Source organism: Colobus angolensis, unplaced genomic scaffold (genome assembly GCF_000951035.1).
Source record: "Colobus angolensis palliatus isolate OR3802 unplaced genomic scaffold, Cang.pa_1.0 Scaffold14, whole genome shotgun sequence".
Lineage (NCBI taxonomy): Eukaryota > Metazoa > Chordata > Mammalia > Primates > Cercopithecidae > Colobus > Colobus angolensis.
In genome coordinates, this window is record NW_012114488.1 from 11,020,533 (window position 1) to 11,039,775 (window position 19,243).

General features: G+C 34.8%; 1 protein-coding gene across 3 annotated transcripts in view; it reads left to right on the forward strand.

Annotated features, from left to right (window-relative positions):
- The window catches only part of PDE10A (phosphodiesterase 10A), a 339,233-nt gene that overhangs the window by 116,851 nt on the left and 203,139 nt on the right, over positions 1-19,243 (forward strand). For 2 of the 3 annotated variants that reach the window (XM_011934966.1, XM_011934965.1), the window contains one exon: positions 8,620-8,748. In XM_011934966.1, the coding sequence (XP_011790356.1) occupies positions 8,620-8,748 (129 nt within the window). Of the gene's footprint in view, positions 1-8,611; positions 8,749-19,243 lie in introns of those variants that run through there. The other variant, XM_011934967.1, reaches the window with a different exon arrangement.

The window sequence follows — 19,243 nt, forward strand, 5'->3', positions numbered from 1 at the left end:
AAAAATACAAAAAAACTAGCCGGGCGAGGTGGCGGGCGCCTGTAGTCCCAGCTACTTGGGAGACTGAGGCAGGAGAACGGCGTGAACCCGGGAGGCGGAGCTTACAGTGGGCTGAGATCGGCCACTGCACTCCAGCCTGGGCAACAGAACCAGATTTCGTCTCAAAATTAGCTGGGCGTGGTGACGGGCACCTGTAGTCCCAGCTACTTGGGAGGCTGAGGCAGGAGAATGGCGTGAACCCGGGAGGCGGAGCTTACAGTGGGCTGAGATCGCGCCACTGCACTCCAGGCTGGGCGACAGAGCATGACTCTCAAAAAAAAAATAAAATAAAATAAAGCCTGAGATTAGCAATCAGATTTTTCAGTTTATAATTTGAGGTAAAATGTGTAAAATATAATTCCAAATTGGTGGTAGCCCTGACTAATAACACTCCTGTTAAAGTGTAATGAGCTCAGACAGGAGGAGGTGTGAAGAAACACAACGCGGTTTGGCCTTAAGAGCTGACATCCTGGGCTTGTATCTTCATTCCAACCCTAATTATTGCTTCTGTGGCCAATAGAGAACTACCGCGATTATTTAACTTCTCTGTACTTCATTTTCCTGTTTTATATTTTGGGGTTTATCATTCATTTATTAAGTAAATATTTTGAACATTTTCTGTGTGCCACATGCTTAGTTCTATGAGGCTTAACTGGGCTAGTATGTGTAACGTGTATAACATAGTATCTTATATGCAGAGAACATTGAAAGTAGGCCAACTATTATTAACAAATGCTATTAACTGTTTTATCTTTTTGGTGGGGAAGGAGGTGAAACAATTGTAGTATAGATGCATGAGCGGTAAATACAGAGAAGGAGGTGTATCAAGTTGAATTTTGGGATTCTGAAAGCAAACTTACCTGATTTTAAAGTTATACATCTGCTGATCTTCATTTGCTTTTGGACAAATAAAGGAAGGTTTAAATAGATGCATATGCATTCAACCTAGAATAATTGTGTGCAGTTTGGGAGAACACACACACAAGTTAACGAGAACATTGCTGTTGAGCAGTGTGGTGGTACAACACTGCTTAGTATGACACAAGATACGTTTTGTTTTAACTTGACAGATTTTGTTATTAAGTTGCTAAAATTATTTATACAGAAATATAAAGAAAATTTACTATTTCTGGTACATGCTTTGGAATTGTCTTTTGAAACTAGTAAGATTTTTTAATGTAAATGTGTATGTACACTTATCTCTTGGTGCTTGGAAAATACAAAACCATCTCACGCTGAGAGTTACTGGATTTTCCTTTCATTGAACATTTCAATTGCGGGAGGATGCACTGTCTACTCATGTAGCCCATTACAGTTACAGAAGCCTTGTTTCCTAAACATTCTGCCTGAAGTTGAATTGTTATCTGACTTCCTCAATTATTAATTCTAGTTTTGCCCCCTGGGTTTATGGATGGAAGAAAACAAAACAAGAAATGGATAAACCAAAAAATATCTTAACCTGTGTTACTTAAATAACGTTCAGATTAAACAGCAATGCCCATCAAGAATCTTGTGTTCTTGAAACTAAACATTTGTACTCATTCACCCACTCCTCATATGGCATCCATTTCAGTCCCCTCACAGTTCAAGCTGTTCATTGATAACTGGACTATTATAGTTCAGTAATTAACAGCATGGGATGGTGGTGTTTTCCCCCAAATTTATCTTACAGTTGGATTGACACTGTAAGAAACTGAAAATGATTTTACTTATTGTTTGTATCTGGACTAAACACAGAAGAAATTACAAAATTGAGAGAATTTTTACAATAAATAAAAGATTATTGGCTACATATACCTTAGATTTTTTTTTTTAAGGTTTTCCCTAACCTAGCTGAGGTTAGTTACTGTGAGATAATGGAAATTTAATATATTTTCCCTTCTGTGATTGAGGAAGGACAGAGGGCTTGAGATAAGATACTTAATGTGGCAGGAAATAATTCTTTTAAGGTCAGGAAGACCTGTTTTAGGGCATGTAAAAGCACTATGGTATGGAATTGTAGGAACCAAAACTCAGGTGTCATGGGGAGAGGCATAATGGGAGAGGAGGAATGATATACTGGATACTTGCCATATGCTTTTGACTGTTTTTAAAATTAATACAGACACAAAATTGGGATGTTTCTCCACAATTAAAATGGTAGAATTAATACTGAAAAATGCTTTTGCCTAATTCTTACAAGAGATCCTTTAGTACCTATGATTACTGATTTAGCATTATTTCTTAGAATGAGTAAAGCAGTAATTCTTTAGCCTCTGATTTGAAAGTGGCTTTTAAAATAAATAATTTTTATGGATATTAAGGTGATAAGACTTCAGAAATAAAGACTTTAGCTTATTATTAGTATAATATATTGTTATAAAGACACATTTAAAGATATATCAGAAATGAACCTAATTTGCATTCAGTTGGTGACATAGCCACAGAGAGATGAATATTTCAGGTGACTTTAAAACATAATATTGTGGGCAGGTACGGTGGCTCACGTCTGTAATCCCAGCACTTTGGGAGGCTGAGGCAGGCAGATCATGAGGTCAGAAGATCGAGACCATCCTGGGTAAGACGGTGAAACCCCATCTCTACTAAAAATACAAAAAATTAGCCGGGCTTGGTGACAGGCGCCTGTAGTCCCAGCTACTCCGGAGGCTGAGGCAAGAGAATGGCATGAACCTGAGAGGCGGAGCTTGCAGTGAGCTGAGATCCGGCCACTGCACTCCAGCCTGGGTGACACAGCGAGACTCTGTCTCAAGCAAAAACAGAAAAAACCATAATAACATGTGTATTTGTACTGGTATATATCTCAAAGGATAAAGAAACCCACCTTATATGTTTGTTGTGTGATAGAACAATGAATGATTATGTAATCTAGTTCCATTTTCCTGAAATTGGAATACTTCTATTCACCGAAAGGAACTAGAGATCCTGAGAAAAAAATGTATGAATCTATAGCTGGGGCAGAAAATGAACAAGAGGAACCTAAGATATCTCATACTAGCAGAGGATGAAAGCTGTTGAGATCTACTAGGTTCTTGTCAGAATGACTGAACCTGCTTGAAGAGGCTCCTCCACCTGGCTGCAAGATGGGACAATTTGAGCACTAGTTAAGGATAATAGTTACAATGTAAGGAACAGATCAGATTTATTCAAATATGTGGTTTCATAGTAATCCTATTATTTTTTAGTTGTTTACCCATGGGAGAACATTGCTGTATCCACTCATTATTTTCAAAACTGGTGAACAGAGGGGAACAAATTAAGCATTTATCTTGTTTGATCTAAATGAATTGTCCCACTGGACAACCACATAGTAGATGAAGCTAAGTTTCTCTTCATATTATTTCAGCTAATAAATGAAAAAGGCATGATAGAATGAGGAGCATCACCATTGTCAAGCCCTACTGAATTAATCACTCAGGAGCCTCTAATGCTGCTGACATCACAAAAAACTTCCGACAGAAGTGTGCAGTAACACTGGCCAAATTGCCTGTACCCCCAAATGGAACCTACATCTCTTCAGGCCTTGAGGTCTAATGTCAATTTTCAAGAAATGCAGAGAGCGGAGGAACATGCTAAGCCCCACAGGGATAAAGTCAGAGAAATCCAGATTGAAGTAAACCATAGGACTAAAAACCTATTTTATTCAGAAATAAGTTATAATGGGGGAAAATAAGAGATGGAGGGGAATATTATTGGACCAAAGAGACCTAAATATAATTTTAAGAATGAAATACCAAACTACTGCAACATGTTGAATTTACTTGATTTACTTGTGTCCTAGTTCAGACTAACAAGCTATGAAAAAAAAAAAAGAGAGATTTAAAGCTTGGATATTTCTGATGGAATTAAAAATAATAATGTCTCTTTAGGTGTGATAGTAGCATTTATGGTTAGAATAGTTTTATCTTTTGGAGATACATATTGAAATGTATTAATATATCAAAATAATTTCTTGGATTTGCTTTGAAATTATATGAGAGGAGAGTAGGTGGTAGAGATGGAAAATGTTGGCTATGAATTGGGAATTGTTGAAGCTGGCTGTTGAGTACATAGGGCCATTACATTTTTTGTGTGGTTTGATAAAAGTTTTAAATGTATATTTATACATATGTGTACATAGCAAAATCTTCATCTGAAAAAGAGTTGAATTTGTGGCTTGTAGAAAGCAAAAACCAAAAGGGTAGCATAATAATGTGTTACATTATTAGAAGCTTATAAGATTTCTGTGAAGACAGGAGAAAAGTAGCCTCAATGCTACTATATTTAACAACAAAGATACAAAAATGTATCATTGTTGACATTGTTTTTTTACTGATATTTTGCATTACTATGCATGGAAACTCAAAGATGCCAATCCTTTTCATCACTGCTCTGTGTCTCAATGTCAAAATGTTGAAGTAGAGATATTGATGTGATGTTTATCTATTTCTTTAAAAGAATTACTCAGCAAGAAAATGAAGTTAATTATTATCTACCCCTCAGATTGCTGGCTGTTAGCCACAGAAGCAATTATCTGTACTAAAATATTCATCAGTCTTTATTATGCCTTTTGTTACGTATCTTCAGGTCAGTGTTAAATCTGACCGATACATGTACCACTCTGCTTTTCAGTGTGGTTTTGTTTAGATTGTAATTCTTCATGACATTTTTCATGGGCACTTGCAAAATGCATTGTGAAAATTAATGAAATTCATCAGCTCTTTCTAACTTACCCTAGATAGATCATTCAGTCTATCAATAACCATGTGCTTCTCTTCTATCATTTATTACTTTTAACCAGCCCATCCTCATTAGTACTCCTGCCAGCTGTTGAAAAATGAAATGAAGATGAAAGTCAGTTTAATTAGTTTTATCTGTTTGCACTCTGGCAAAATGTTACGTAGATGAAAGGAGGTAGTTTATTAGTGTGAATGATATATTTTAAAATATACTCGCTCAAATATACACAATTTCTTTGGAATAGTTATCTGTATTAGTCTGTCTGTACGATTTACTGGTATCAGATTTTAAATCATTGGCTACTCCAAGCTTATGTATTTTCTGTTCTTACCCTAAATTTAGCTGTTTCTTCATGGAGTCTTGGTTCCTTTTGTTGTAGACTGGTACTAGCAACCAAGCTCTAGGTGCTATATATATGCAATTATACCAGGATATTGTTGCTTCTAGGCTCTCTCCGCTAACATAGCAAAGTGAGACTTGTAGTGTATTTACGAGATATACGTATCTACCAGTATTCCTATATGTAACCGTTCTTATTTGTATTGTCATACATGAGTTCACTGATACCTCCAACTCTAATTCATTACCACATGGATCATTCTGAACTCTTCCTTTTGTTTATCTGTAACATCCCATGCTACCATTGAGAAATCTTGTTCCCACCATCTGCCACTCATTTGTTTAACTGACCAGTGTTAAACTGTACCCTCTTGGGACAACAACTTTACCAACTAGAGTGTGGTGCTTATGTACCGTTTATTTTGCATTTTATTCTCACAGATCCCACTTGTTTTCACAGTTATATAGGTTAGCACCTTATCCTCTGCCACCGGCTTCAGGGAGGTTGTTTTATATGTGTGTAACATATTTAGATTCTTTTGTTGCATTATGCTTTCCATCCTGAGACCCCCTGACCTTGTAAGTGAGTTTTTAAAAATTTGCATACATGGTTGTTTATTCTTTGGGCTATAAAGTTCTGCAGATTTTTGGCAAATGCATAGTGTCATGTATTCATCATTATAGTGTCTTACAGAATAGTTTCATCATCCTAAAAGATCCCCTGTACTTTACCCATTCATAATTTGCCCTTTCCCATTGAACTCCTGGTAGTCACTGATCTTTTTACTACCTCTACAGCTTATGCCTTTTCTCCAATGTTGTATAGTTGGAATTGTATAATGTGTATCCTTTTTACACTGACTTTTCTTCTCATAGCAATATGCATTTAAGACTCATCCATGTTACTTCATGGCTTGTTAGCCCGTTTCTTTTTAGTGTGAAATATCTAGTCGTATGAATGTATCACAGTTTGTTTATCCAATTTGCGTATTGAAGAATGTCTTGATTGCTTCCAGATTTGGGTAATTATGAGTAAAGCTGCCAAAAACACTCACATGCGGGTTTTTGTTTGGACATCAGTCTTCATATCGATTGGGTAAATGCTTACTAGTGTGATTTTTGGGTCACACAGAAAGACTGTATTTAGCTTTGTAAGAAACTGCAAAACAGTCTTTCAAAGTCACTGTAGCATTTTGCATCCTTATCAGGATTAAATGATAATTTTTGTTGCTTTGCATCCATGCCAACAATTGGTACTGTCAGTTTTTTTTTTTTTAATTTTAGCCATTCCAATAGATGTGTAATATAGTCTCATTTTTGTTTTAACTTCAATTCATGATTAACAGATGAGCATCTTTTAAAATGTTTATTGCCATATCTATATCTTCTTTACTGAAGTGGCCTTTGGCCCATTTTTCAGTTGAGTTGATTGTTTTCTTATTGTTGAGTTTTAAGAGTGTTTTTCTTTTGTTGTTTATTTTGGATGCACATATTTTATCTGACATGTAATTTGACAAATGTGACTCGTGTGGTAATGCACTAAGGTGAAATGAGATGAGAAGGAGGAATTAGTTATTACTATGTTTTTCAGCCTCAGTTTCTGGGAAAATGTAGAGTAATAGTAACACAAAAAGGAAAACCAAGAGTTAAAATCTCTTTGGGAAGAAGTGAGAAGGGGAAAACTCATGTAGTTTTGACTTAAGATGGAGCTTGAGGTGATGGGAAAAGAGCTAGACTGGAGATTAAAAATATGTTAAGATTCCTGATTTAGATTTTGGTGTCATCATTATGGATTGTTGAAGAGAAAGCAGAATTCAAGAGCAATTAGAAAGTTAGGATAAAAATTCTATAGCCTTGTGTCATGGGAGTGGCAGAAAGAAATTTTAAGAAGGAGTCAATACTGAATATGGAGGACCTAGGGAGAGCATGAAATTTGCATTATCTATCTTCTCAAAGGTCAAGTATGCTATTAGCTTACTGTAGTAACCTGCACCTTTTATTTCTAGGGACTGTAATTTACTGTGTCAGGAGAGTACTTACTTTATTGAATCAATTGTATTTAGCATTTTATAGAATTTCTCACACTGAATTTTATACCACTGGGGCCCTTTTGCAGGTGAATATAGCCAGGGGTCTTATTTTCATTTGTCTTATACAACTCTCTGTGTGCGTGTGTGTGTATGTGTGTATGTGTGTGTGTGTTTGTGTTTAAATTGACTATTTAACTACCAATTTCATTGAAATAAGTCATTTTCCTTTTCAGTTATACCATTCTGTTGCAGAATCCCAACAGTTGTGACTTTAGTTCCCAGCAGAATTAATTAACACATATGAATTCTCTGTTTTGTCTGTTTGGGAAAACATACAGCCTACTCCCTGGAGTCATAAAGACATGCTTCCTTTCCTTCTTTTCTTTCTCAGAGTGCAGTTTTTCATTGCCTTTTTTTAAAACCTAACCATCCCTAAAAAGGGTAGTTTATTCAAATAATTCACAGAAAAGATACAGTAGTAAAAATAATTCCCGTCACTGAAGGATAATTATTCAAAGCCTGTTTGTGTTTGGTGTTGTTTAATGAAATGGCATACCAACCCAAAGCACCAGATTGAAAATATATACTTTATATGTGAGATGTGAAAACATGTGAAAATACTTTGTTTGAAAATCTTATGTATCATGTATATGTAATATACATTATTACATATACATTACATAATACATATACATTACATATGTATATGTAAATCTTATGTTTATCATTAGACTATGAAAACTATTTCAGTGAAACTGACTACATACACAGAATATTAATGAATAAATGTCAAGATTATTCTGAACTGAACATTAGTTATACCATTGGGTTTAATGCCTTTGAGAAAAAGGAAGGATTTGTGTTGTAAGGCAATAAAAGATAAAAATTTATTCATTTATGTATTAAATCATTTTTTAGCACCTATAATGTTTCAGTGCTAGATTTTCCTGTTTACTACTCTTGCTAGAGTTTCACTTGCTTTGACCACTAAATCTATGGTAACTATATACCGAAAAAATAAGTACTCTGTAAGCCTTAATGTACAGCATTGGCTCTTGGCATTGGTTCATATGTAACTCTGAAATTTACTGTTAGAAACAGCTGTGTAACATGATGTAATAGCTGTAGTTTAAAATTGCTAAACTAACTACATTCTTTTTTATTGTGGTCATACACACACACACACACACACACACATATATGAAAAATGGTGTTTTAACCATTTTAAATGCTGTTTTAAGCATATAATTTAGTGGCATTACGTATATTCCCCATGTTGGGCAGTATTCACCTGTCTAGTTCCAAAAGGTTGCTGTCACTCCCAGTAGAAACTCTTTGCCCATTAAGCAATAACTTCCCCTTCCTGCTCTTTCTAGCCCTCTCTCCATTAGAAGAGAGGTTGCTGGGTCTTAGCGTAATGTGTTGTGATACTATACCTTTCATTTATATGAAGAAGTTGTATAGGTGAATTTTATTCTTTTCAATTCTTTTACAGGTTTGACAGATGAAAAAGTGAAGGCATATCTTTCTCTTCACCCCCAGGTATTAGATGAATTTGTATCTGAAAGTGTTAGTGCAGAGACAGTAGAGAAATGGCTGAAGAGGAAGAACAACAAATCAGAAGGTAAGATCTCATTTTAAACCAACTTTTTCTATCTTACCGCAAAAGACCAAGCATTTAATATATTCTAGAGAGCGAAATATAACATAGACAAAAATTACCATTTTAATTCTGTCAGAGTTACTCCATTTAAAAAGATAAAATAAGTTAGAGAACAAATAAATGCAAAAGAAAGATCCTTGACTAATTAAAAATGAAAACTTGGCAAATTTTGAGAATTCAGTTGATTAAAATACAACCATATTGAAAAATGCAGAAGTCAATATTATACTTGATTTTATTTAAGGATTACTTTTAGTGATGAGATAAACATTATTCATAGTTTATATTTCAAAGATATACTTATTATATTTTATAAAGAGAAGTGTTTTACAAAAAGAAATCCTTTACAAAAAGAAGCCAATATAAAAACAATTTTTATATTAGGAAAGCACTGTAGACTTGGCATTTCATTCATACTCAGACTCTAGATTTGCCATCAGTAAACTTTCAGTAAAAGAACAGGGATATCTTTTTGATCTAAACTCTCATGAAATGAGAAAAGGAGTGGAGAACCACTGTTTTAACTTTTGAGATCCTGGCGTTTTAAGCACATCGTGGTTTAAATTTTCTGCAAAGTAGCTTTCTTACAGTAGGAGTCTCTTTGCATGTTGTTCTCTTAGTCTCTGAAACACATGTATTTTTAGGGCAGAGACTGCTTAAGAAGCAGTTATATTCACGAATAAACAACTAGGGATGTGAAGCAAAATAAATTTTTCCTCAAATTGAATGTATATTAATATATTGGATTGTTTGATTTGAATATTGTGGTATAATTTTTATTTTGTTTCAAATGGATTTATATTTGGCTAAACTTATTTCTGTGAATATTGTTTTTATTGTGACAATTTTATATGTGTTTTTGACTGTATAACTTTTTTTAAAATTTAAGTTCTGGGATACATGTACAGAATGTGCGGGTTTGTTGTATAACTTTTATATTAAAAACACAAAAATACTATTTTGGGGGAAATTTTATTAATGTAAAACGGTGTTATCTTATAGTTCTAAAATGTCTAATAACAATGAATAAAAATGTATCATTGTTATTAAAATGTTATGGTGTTAGAAGTAAAGGTAATTTTCCTCACTAGTTTTTAAAGTTTCTGAAATTTCGTTATTCATTTTTTATAGTGGTAACTTTTTTTTAATAAGGGCTTTTGTGCTGAAATATGAAGTAGTTTTTAAAGTATGTTTAAAGTATGTGTATGCAAATGTGTTTGTATGTGTATGCCTGTAAGTGTGGATTGTGAGGGAGGGGAGAAGAGAAATAATAAGTCAGAAACAGGCATTGCCTTCTCAATCTTGACATTTAATAACATTAAAAAAAGCTTGACAAAGCATAATTTAGTTTTTATAAACCTCAAACATTTGAAAACAGTTGAAATGTTAGACACTTTGAAAAATGTGGCTCAGCTTTGCTTAAGCAGTTGATATATAAAGATGCAAATTTCAACTTGCTATATAATGGAGGATAATAGTATAGTGTAAGAATATATGGTCTTTGTGGGATATGAAATTGAATACAGGTCTTAGAAAATGAAAAATTCTACCTATAGTAGTGCTGCCATGAAAACTAACTCCTGAATTTTTATAAACATGTCAGTGTGTCATTTCCCACCTCCCAAATCTTTGTTTCCTATATTTATCAAATAATACTTTATTGAACACATGTGCAGAAGAGCTAAATAATTATTAAGACCAGCAGTGTATAACTGAAACCCTACTCAGTTATTGTCCTCCTCACTTAACTTTTTTTTCTTATAAGGAGATGTTTTTTATTTGACCTTGCAGAGGGCTCAGGATGGTGGAAAGAGGCTGAGTGAGATGTGACTTGGAGTTTACCATCTAGTTGTGGGAATAGACACAGAACCACCTAGTAGAGTGCATCAGCAGTAAACAGGGATACAAGCAGTGGAAGTATATACAAAGAAACTTTACATTCTACTGTGCAGCCTAGTAAAATCCCTGTCAGCCTGTCTTCTGAGGGTGTTCATCAAAAGAATGTATCTCATCATATACCGCTTCATGTTCAGTGAAATTCTGTAGGATGGCCCTTGAGGCCTACGTAAAAGCCAGCCTTCCTCCCTTCTTTCCTTTCTTCCTGTTTCTTTAAAAAATGTCCTGTTCTCTGGGCGCTGTGGCTTATGACTATAATCCCAGCACTTTGGGAGGCCGAGGTGGGCAGATCCCTTGAGGTCAGGAGTTTGAGACCAGCCTGGCCAACATGGTAAAACGCCGTCTGTACTAAAAAATACAAAAATTAGCTAAGCGTGGTGGCGCATGCCTGTAATCCCAGCTACTTGGGAGACTAAGGCACAATAATCACTTGAACCTGGGAGCTGGAGGTTGCAGTGAGCAGAGATCACACCACTGCACTCCAGCCTGGGCAGCAGAGCGAGACTCTTTATCTCAGACAAACAAACACAAAACCAAACCAAAACAAAAAGAAAGTCCCGTTCTCAAATATGCCTTATTCTCCTTCCATGTTGCTTCACTGAAAACTTTTTGAGGAAGAAAATTTTTGTGGAGAGGATTTTCAGGAAGTGTTTTTATTCCCATGAGTGGAACCAGAAACAGAAACTGTGACAGATAGAAGATACTGGAGGCTAGCTTGTTGAAAATGAGACAGGCCTATCTAAATTATTTCATTTTTTGTCATTTAAAAAAAGAAAATGAAGTAAAACCGTATAACACACTGTACCCCATAAATATGTATAATTATTGTAAGTCAAAACTAATAATAAAAGGAAAAAACAACTGTAAGCGGTGTGAACACTGACCATGTTTAATTTGAGTATCATAGCAGAATTTTTATTTTGTTTCAAATGGATTTATATTTGACTAAACTTGCAAAGGGAAGCTAAAGGATCACCAAGGGTCCAGCGTCTGAATCTCGATAGAATCATGAGACACTTACTGTGAGATCAAATTGAAGGCATGAACTACGTGTATCATCGTAATTTTTGTATTCCTCACATTTTTGAATGAATGAATAAATTAGAGAGGGTTAAATACTAAACCTCCAAGTGAAGCACCCTGAGGGTCGCTACATTTGATTCTCATACTACAGGGACACAGAGCTATTTTTATGCTTCTCTCCCTCATATTCATTTAATAGCCTCTTGAGGGAAGATACTATATAATAGATTGATTGATTGATTGATTGATTGATTGATTTTTGAGCAAAGTGTTGCTCTGTCGTCCAGGCTGGAGTGCAGTGGTGCGCTCTCAGCTCACTGCAGCCTCTGCCTCAAGGTTCAAGTGATTCCCCTGCCTCAGCCTCTGGAGTAGCTGGGATTACAGGTGCACACCACCACACCCAGCTACTATTTGTATTTTTTTTTTTTTTGAGAAGGGAGTCGTGCTCTGTCACCCAGGCTGGAGTGCAGTGGGGCGATCTCGGCTCACTGCAAGCTCCACCTCCCGGGTTCACGCCATTCTCCTGCCTCAGCCTCCCGAGTAGCTGGGACTACAGGCACCCGCCACCGCGCCCGGCTAATTTTTTGTGTTTTTAGTAGAGATGGGGTTTCACTGTGTTAACCAGGATGGTCTCGATCTCCTGACCTCGCGATTTGCCCGCCTCAGCCTCCCAGAGTGCTGGGATTACAGGCGTGAGCCACCGCCCCCGGCCTGTATTTTTTTTATTAGAGACAGGGTTTCAACATGTTGGCCAGGTTGGTCTCCAACTCCTGACCTCAAGTGATCCCCCCCACCTCAGCCTCCCAGAGTGCTGGGATTACCAGCCATGCTGCACTGCTTCTGGCCAGTATGTATTTTAATTCCCACAGGTCCGTTGTGTTTTCATTCATTCAGCAAACTGTGTGTCAAGTTCTGTTTAGGTGCTGGGATTATTAAATTGTTAAAGCATTCTCAGTCTACAAATAGAAGGAAGGAGTTGTAATTTACTGCTTTCTTCTAGTTAGTCTGGCAGTGGGTTTAAGCAAAGTCCAAACTTGTAGTTTCCCTGTCAGGGAAGAGTCTGACAGTGAAAGGGGAGATTACAGCGAGTTACTGTCTATTTTGTTTCAACAGATAGGGAGAAGGAGGTTTTGGGAAATGTGTAACATGACAAGTCCTCAAAGATTTAAATTTCGGAGTCTTTTTTTCCTAACTCTTCAGTTTAATTATATTGCTTTCATAGCATTTTCATTTCAGATACATAAAATTCTATCTACAGTTGAGAGGAAAATTGCATTTTAAAAGTTGATCTCTGAACCTAAATTCCAAACCACCATTTTTTCAGTGATATATAGAAATTAGAGACTGCATTTATTTATTTTATAACCTGTTGTACTCATTTAGGGAATATATAAAAACTTCCTCAGAAAGCATTAAGGCGGATACATCCTCAGAATAAAATATAGCTTCGAAGCAGAGTTTTAAACAGGTTTCATCAAACAGCTATACATTCATTTTGAAAAAACTTGGGGAAAAAAATAAAATTATCTAGGCATATATTGCCTACTAAATGTTGTATTTTTAGGCAAAGTAAATTTGACAGTAAATTTTGTCCAGCTGGTACCCTTCAAGACTCAGATTACTAAATGATTTAACATTTACACATCTATATTTATACAAAGTATAAATATGTTATTAAATAAACATTAAGATACAATGAAGGTCCATTGTTTTGCATTTCTTATAAGAATATTCTAAAATGGTAAACAGTTTCCCACCACTAATGCCATTCCAGTATTTCAGTTATATATAGGAAGAATCATGAGTTACCTTGACAATCAGCAGTGTCTCCTTTTGGCCCCTAATGTAAAAAATTATGAGTTGACAGTGTTGGTGGTATTAGAAAGGGTGCATGAAGAAGTGGATGGTAGCATGACTATATTTGGCATCTTTTTGTACTAGAATAATATTTAAAATAAGTGGATTAATTTCTTAAAAACCTCAACTGTAATTATAACATTAATTTCTTAAAGGTAAGTTACTTAGTGTTCCAGAGGGTGATTAATGAACCCACAATCATTTAAGAATTGTAAGTAGAATACCACCTTTTGTGGTCAGTAATTTTTATTACTATGATTGTGTCTAAAATATTCAACAACAGACCACATCACTATCATTGTACCTATAAATTCAGATAATTAATAATGAAAATGTTTGTGCTGCCTGATACCTTAAGTTTTTTCCAACAAATAAATGAAGTTTTATTTCTTTCTCAAGTAATGTAGTTATTATATATGTTTTCCTTTCAATGATTCTAGAATTGGGATTTAATTTTCATACAAATAAAGCAGTTAGATATTTTATTCTTAGAATAAGTAGGATTTAAATTATGCCCCCTAAACCTACAATTTGATAGTCTAAAATTCAGATTAAATTGCATTTGTGTGGTTTAATATGTAACAGATGGTTTCTGTGCTAGTATATATAAGGAAGAAGGATATTAAATTAATGGGGCATAAATTACTTTGCCAAAACGTGCAGTGTTGAAAAGTTTAGTAAGTGGGATACTAATAAATAATATATTAACTATTAGTATATTTTCATGATAAGAAACAAACCACATTTTTGAAATGGTTTGCATAGAACCTAATTTTGGACACTTTTCCCTTTTTCCTTCAACTTTTTTGTCTCAGATGTTGAAACTACATTCTTACATGGAATTTTCATATATTTTATTTATATTTTTTGGTAATGGAAACCAGAAAATGTGTTGAATGCCTTGATCTGAATTATAAATAAACATGAGTCCACCATCTGGTAACTAGAAAGAAGATAAAGTTGATACAAATTTATCTATAAAGAGTTATTTGGCATATTCCATTATTTTTGTTAATTGTGTGTTCACATTATCATAAAGATGGATCTTTGGTATTTATGTATTTTAAATTTTAAAATTATGAATATATTATTATGAATACATAGTAATTATACATATTTATGAGGTACAGGTGATATTTGATACAAGCATACAATGTAATAATCAAATCTGGGTAATTGAGATATCCACTACTGCAAACATTTGTCATTTCTTTGTGTTGAGAATATCCCAAACCTACTACTCAGGTTTAATAATTGGTCCCCCTATTGTGCTACCAAATACTAGATCTTATTCCTTCTATATAACTATAATTTTGTACCTGTTAACCAACCACTCTGAACAATTTCTTCTCACTGGTGTTCCCAGCCTCTGGTAACTACCAGCTTATTCTCTTCTTTCATGAGATCCCTTTTCTAGCCTCTCACATATGAGTAAGAATGTGCAATTTTTGTATTTCTGCACTTGGCTTATTTCACTTAACGAACTCTAGTTCCATCCGTGTTGCTGCAAATGATAGGATTGTATTTTTCATGGCTGAATAATATTCATTATATATATATATATTTATATATATATATATATCTCACATTTTCTTTATCCATTCACCCATTAATGGGTGCTTAGGTTGATTACATATTTGGCTACTATGAATAGTGCTGCAATAAACATGGGAGGACAGATATATCTTTGATATGCTGATTTCCTTTCTTTGAGATACATACTCAGCAGTGCCACTGCATTTTATGGTAGTTCTGATTTTAGTTTTTTGAGGAACCTCCATACTGTTTTCCATAATGGCTGTAGTAATTTACATTCCTACCAATAGTATGCGAGCATTCTCCTTTCTTCAGTAGCATTTGTTGTTTCCTGTCTTTTTGACAATAGTCATTTTAACTGAGGTAAGATGGTATCTCACTGTGGTTTTGATTTGCATTTTCCTGATGAGTAGTGATATTGAGCCTTTTTTCATATACCTGTTGGGTATTTGTATGTTTTTCTTCTCTTGAGAAATACCTATTCAGATCTTTTGCTAATTTTTTGCTCAGTTTTTTTTTTTTTTACTATTGATCTGTTTGAGTTCCTTATATATTCAGGTTATTAATTTGTTGTCAGTTGAATAGTTAGCAGATATTTTCTCCTGTTCTGTAGGTTGTCTCTTCACTTTGTTTGCTTTGCAGAAGTTTTTAAGCTTGAGGTGATCACATGTCAATTTTTGCTTTGGTTGCCTGTGCTTTTGAGGTCTTACGCAAAAATTCTTTGTCCAGACCAATGCCCTGTTGCATTTCCCCAATGTTTTTTGTAGTAGTTTCTTAGTTTTAGGTCTTACATTTAAGTATTTAATCCATTTTGATTTATGTATAAGGTGAGAGATAGGGGTGTAGGTTATCATCTTCTGCATAAGGATATCCAGTTTTCCCAGCACAGGAAGAGACTGTCCTTTCCTCATTGAATGTTCTTGGTGCCATTGTCAAAAATGAGTTGACTAAAAAATATTATTTCTGCAATCTGTGTTCTGTTCTCTTGGTGTATATGTCTGTTTATATGCCAGTACCATGCTGTTTTGGTTACTATAGATTTATAGTGTAATTTGAGGTCAGGTAATGTGATGTCACCAGCTTTGTTCCTTTTGCTCAGAATTGCTTTGACTTTTATGGGTCTTTTGTTCTTTCTATATGCATTTTAAGATTGTTTTGTCTATTTCTGTGAACAATGTTATTTTGAGAGAGATTGCATTTAATCTGTAGATTGCTTTGGGTAGTATGGACATTTTAATAGTATATGATTCTTCCAATTCATAAGTATAATTCCATGTTTTTTGTTTTCAGTTTGTTTCATCAATGTTTTATACTTTTAATTGTAGGTATCTTTCACTTCTTTGCTTAAGTTTATTCCTAGGAAAATAAATCATTATATAAAAAAGATACCTGTACTTGTATGTTTATTGCAGCATTATTCACAATAGCAAAAATATGGAACCAACCTAGGTGCTTATCAACAGATTGGACAAAGAAAATGTGTGTGTACACACACACACACACGCACACACCCCATAGAATACTACTCAGCCATAGAAAATAATGAAATCATGTCTTTTGCAGCAATGTAGTTGGAACTAGAAACCATTATCTTAAATAACTCAGAAATGGAAATCACATATTTAGTACTATAGTGAATAAGTTGCGAAAGCAGGCATCCTTGTCTTGTTAGATCTTACAAGAAAGACTTCAGTCTTTCCCTGTTCAGTGTCATGCTAGCTATAGGTTTGTTGCATATGGCCTTTATTGTTTTGAGGTATGTTTCTTCTATAGCCAGTTTGCTATGCGTTTTTATCATAAAGGAATGTTGAATTTTATTGATTGCTTTTTCAGCATCTATTCAAATGATCATGTTTTCTGTCTGATTCTATTCATGTGATATATCATGTTTATTGATTTGCATATGTTGAAACCATCTTTACATGTTTAATATGCATCTTGCTTAATTATGATGAATGGATTTTTAATGTATTATAGAATTTAGTTTTGTAGTATTTCGTTGAGGATTTTTGTATCTATGTTCATTAGTGATACTGGCCTGTAATTTTGTTTTTTCTGTTGTGTTTTTGTCTGGTTTTGGAATCAGGATAATGCTGGCCTCATAGAATGAGTTTGAAAGTATTTTCTCCTCCTCAATTTTTTGAAATACTTCAAATAGAATTGGGGTTGGTTATTTAAGTATTTTGTGAAATTCATCAATGAAACTGTCAGGTTCTAGATTTTTTTTTTTTTGATGGAAGACTTTTTATTATTGCATCAATCTTGTTACTTGTTATTGGTCTCTTCAGGTTTTCTATTTCTTCCTGGTACAATTGTGTTGAGTTATGTGTGTCTAGGAATTTATCTGTTTCTTTTTGGCTTTCCAACTTATTAGCGTATCTTTGCTCATAGCAGTTTCTAATGATCCTTTAAATTTCTGTGGTATCTGTTAAAATGTCTCCTTTGTCGTATCTGGTTTTGAGTCTTCTTTCGTTTTTCTTGGTTAGTCTATGAACATATCACCATAAAATTGCCCATTCTCATCTGATGTATTCTTTCTGAGAGTATTTGGCCAGGTTAGGGGAATCACTTGTGCCTTTTGACCAAGGATTCATAGCAGTTCAACCACATTTATTTGAATTTTGATAATTTTATAGATTGTCATATTATCACAAATAATGTTAGAGAATATGAAATGAATTCAAATAAATATAATAGCTTTGTTGCAGACTAGATTGATTTCTGAAGTGATTTTTAAAAATAAATTAAAAACCTGTGAAATATAAGTGGCAAAACCATTTCCAAGTTAAAAAGAATCTGCTTCTTAAATGCTTCCTGAAGATTTAACAATCATCTAAATTATTTGACCTAAGGTTGAATAATTATTTCTAGAAACATCCACTTGAGAGGGTTGCATCTCTCAAGTAAATGCCAGTACTATTCATTTTCTGGCTAGTCATTTAGTATGCCAATGAACAAGTATTACTGAGTGCCTACTATGAGTGTGTAATTGGAGAACAAGGAATTTGCTATAGTCCACCTCTACGACGGTGGTCCCATAAGACTGTAATGCCATCTCTTTCCTGTGCCTTTTCTATGTTTAGATATGTTTAGACACACAGATACTTACCATTGTATTATAGCTACCTACAGTATTCAGTACAGTCACATGCTATACAGGTTTGGAGCCTGGAAGAGATAGGCTATACCACCTTATAGCCTAGGTGAAGTAGGCTCTACCATCTAGGTTTGTGCAGGTCACTCTAGGATGTTCTTACAACAGTGAAATCCCAGCAATGCATTTCTCAGACTGTATCTCACCATTAAGTGACATATTACTGTATAAACTTGCCTCTCTCAAGAAGATCACTTTCATATAGGGGAAGTCAGATAAACACATCATCAAAGAATAAGGTTATTTTAATATTTTGTGACTATATATTTGAAAAAATCCAGTATAATGTTTAGCAAGTACAAATTTTAAAATAAATTAAATTTGCTTGAGATTGAAGAATCCGCGTTGTTTATTTTTAGCCATTCTGACTGGGCTGAGATACTGAGTCCCTGCTCTCTATCTGCTGTGTCCTGAGTAATTTGTGTCACCAGAGTAATATTTCTGGTGCTACTGACCTTGAGAAACTTCTCATTTTGTGGTGAAAGAATATATGAAACCTTTAGAGAGCAGTGACTCAGGTGTGTAATCAAGTGTTAAATGGGATGGTGTAGATTTATGAAGACAAGACTGTGAGACTTGAAGTCATGAAGAGGCATGAAAACTGGGAAGTATTTTCTTGCAGTTGTTGAACTAGGCCGCTGATTCTGAAAGTGTGATCCCCAGACCAGTAACATGAACATCACCTGCGAACTGGTTAGAAATGTCATGGGTCGGGTCTCACCCCAGACTTGCTAAATCAGAAACTCTGGTGGAGGAGCCTGGAAATCTGTGTTTGGATTAGCTCCCCAGGTAATTCTGATGCTGGCTAGTTTGGGAACTACTGCTGTAGGCACTGGGGGCACATGAGAGAATAAAGGTGGTGCTGTCGTGGCTGGGGAGCAACATGAGCAAAGGCAGGAAAGCAGAGCTCCTGTGATTGACTTCTACCAGAGCCCCAAGGTGGGAGGAGTTGGCACAAACAGTTACGATTAGAAGCCGGTTTCACCAAAA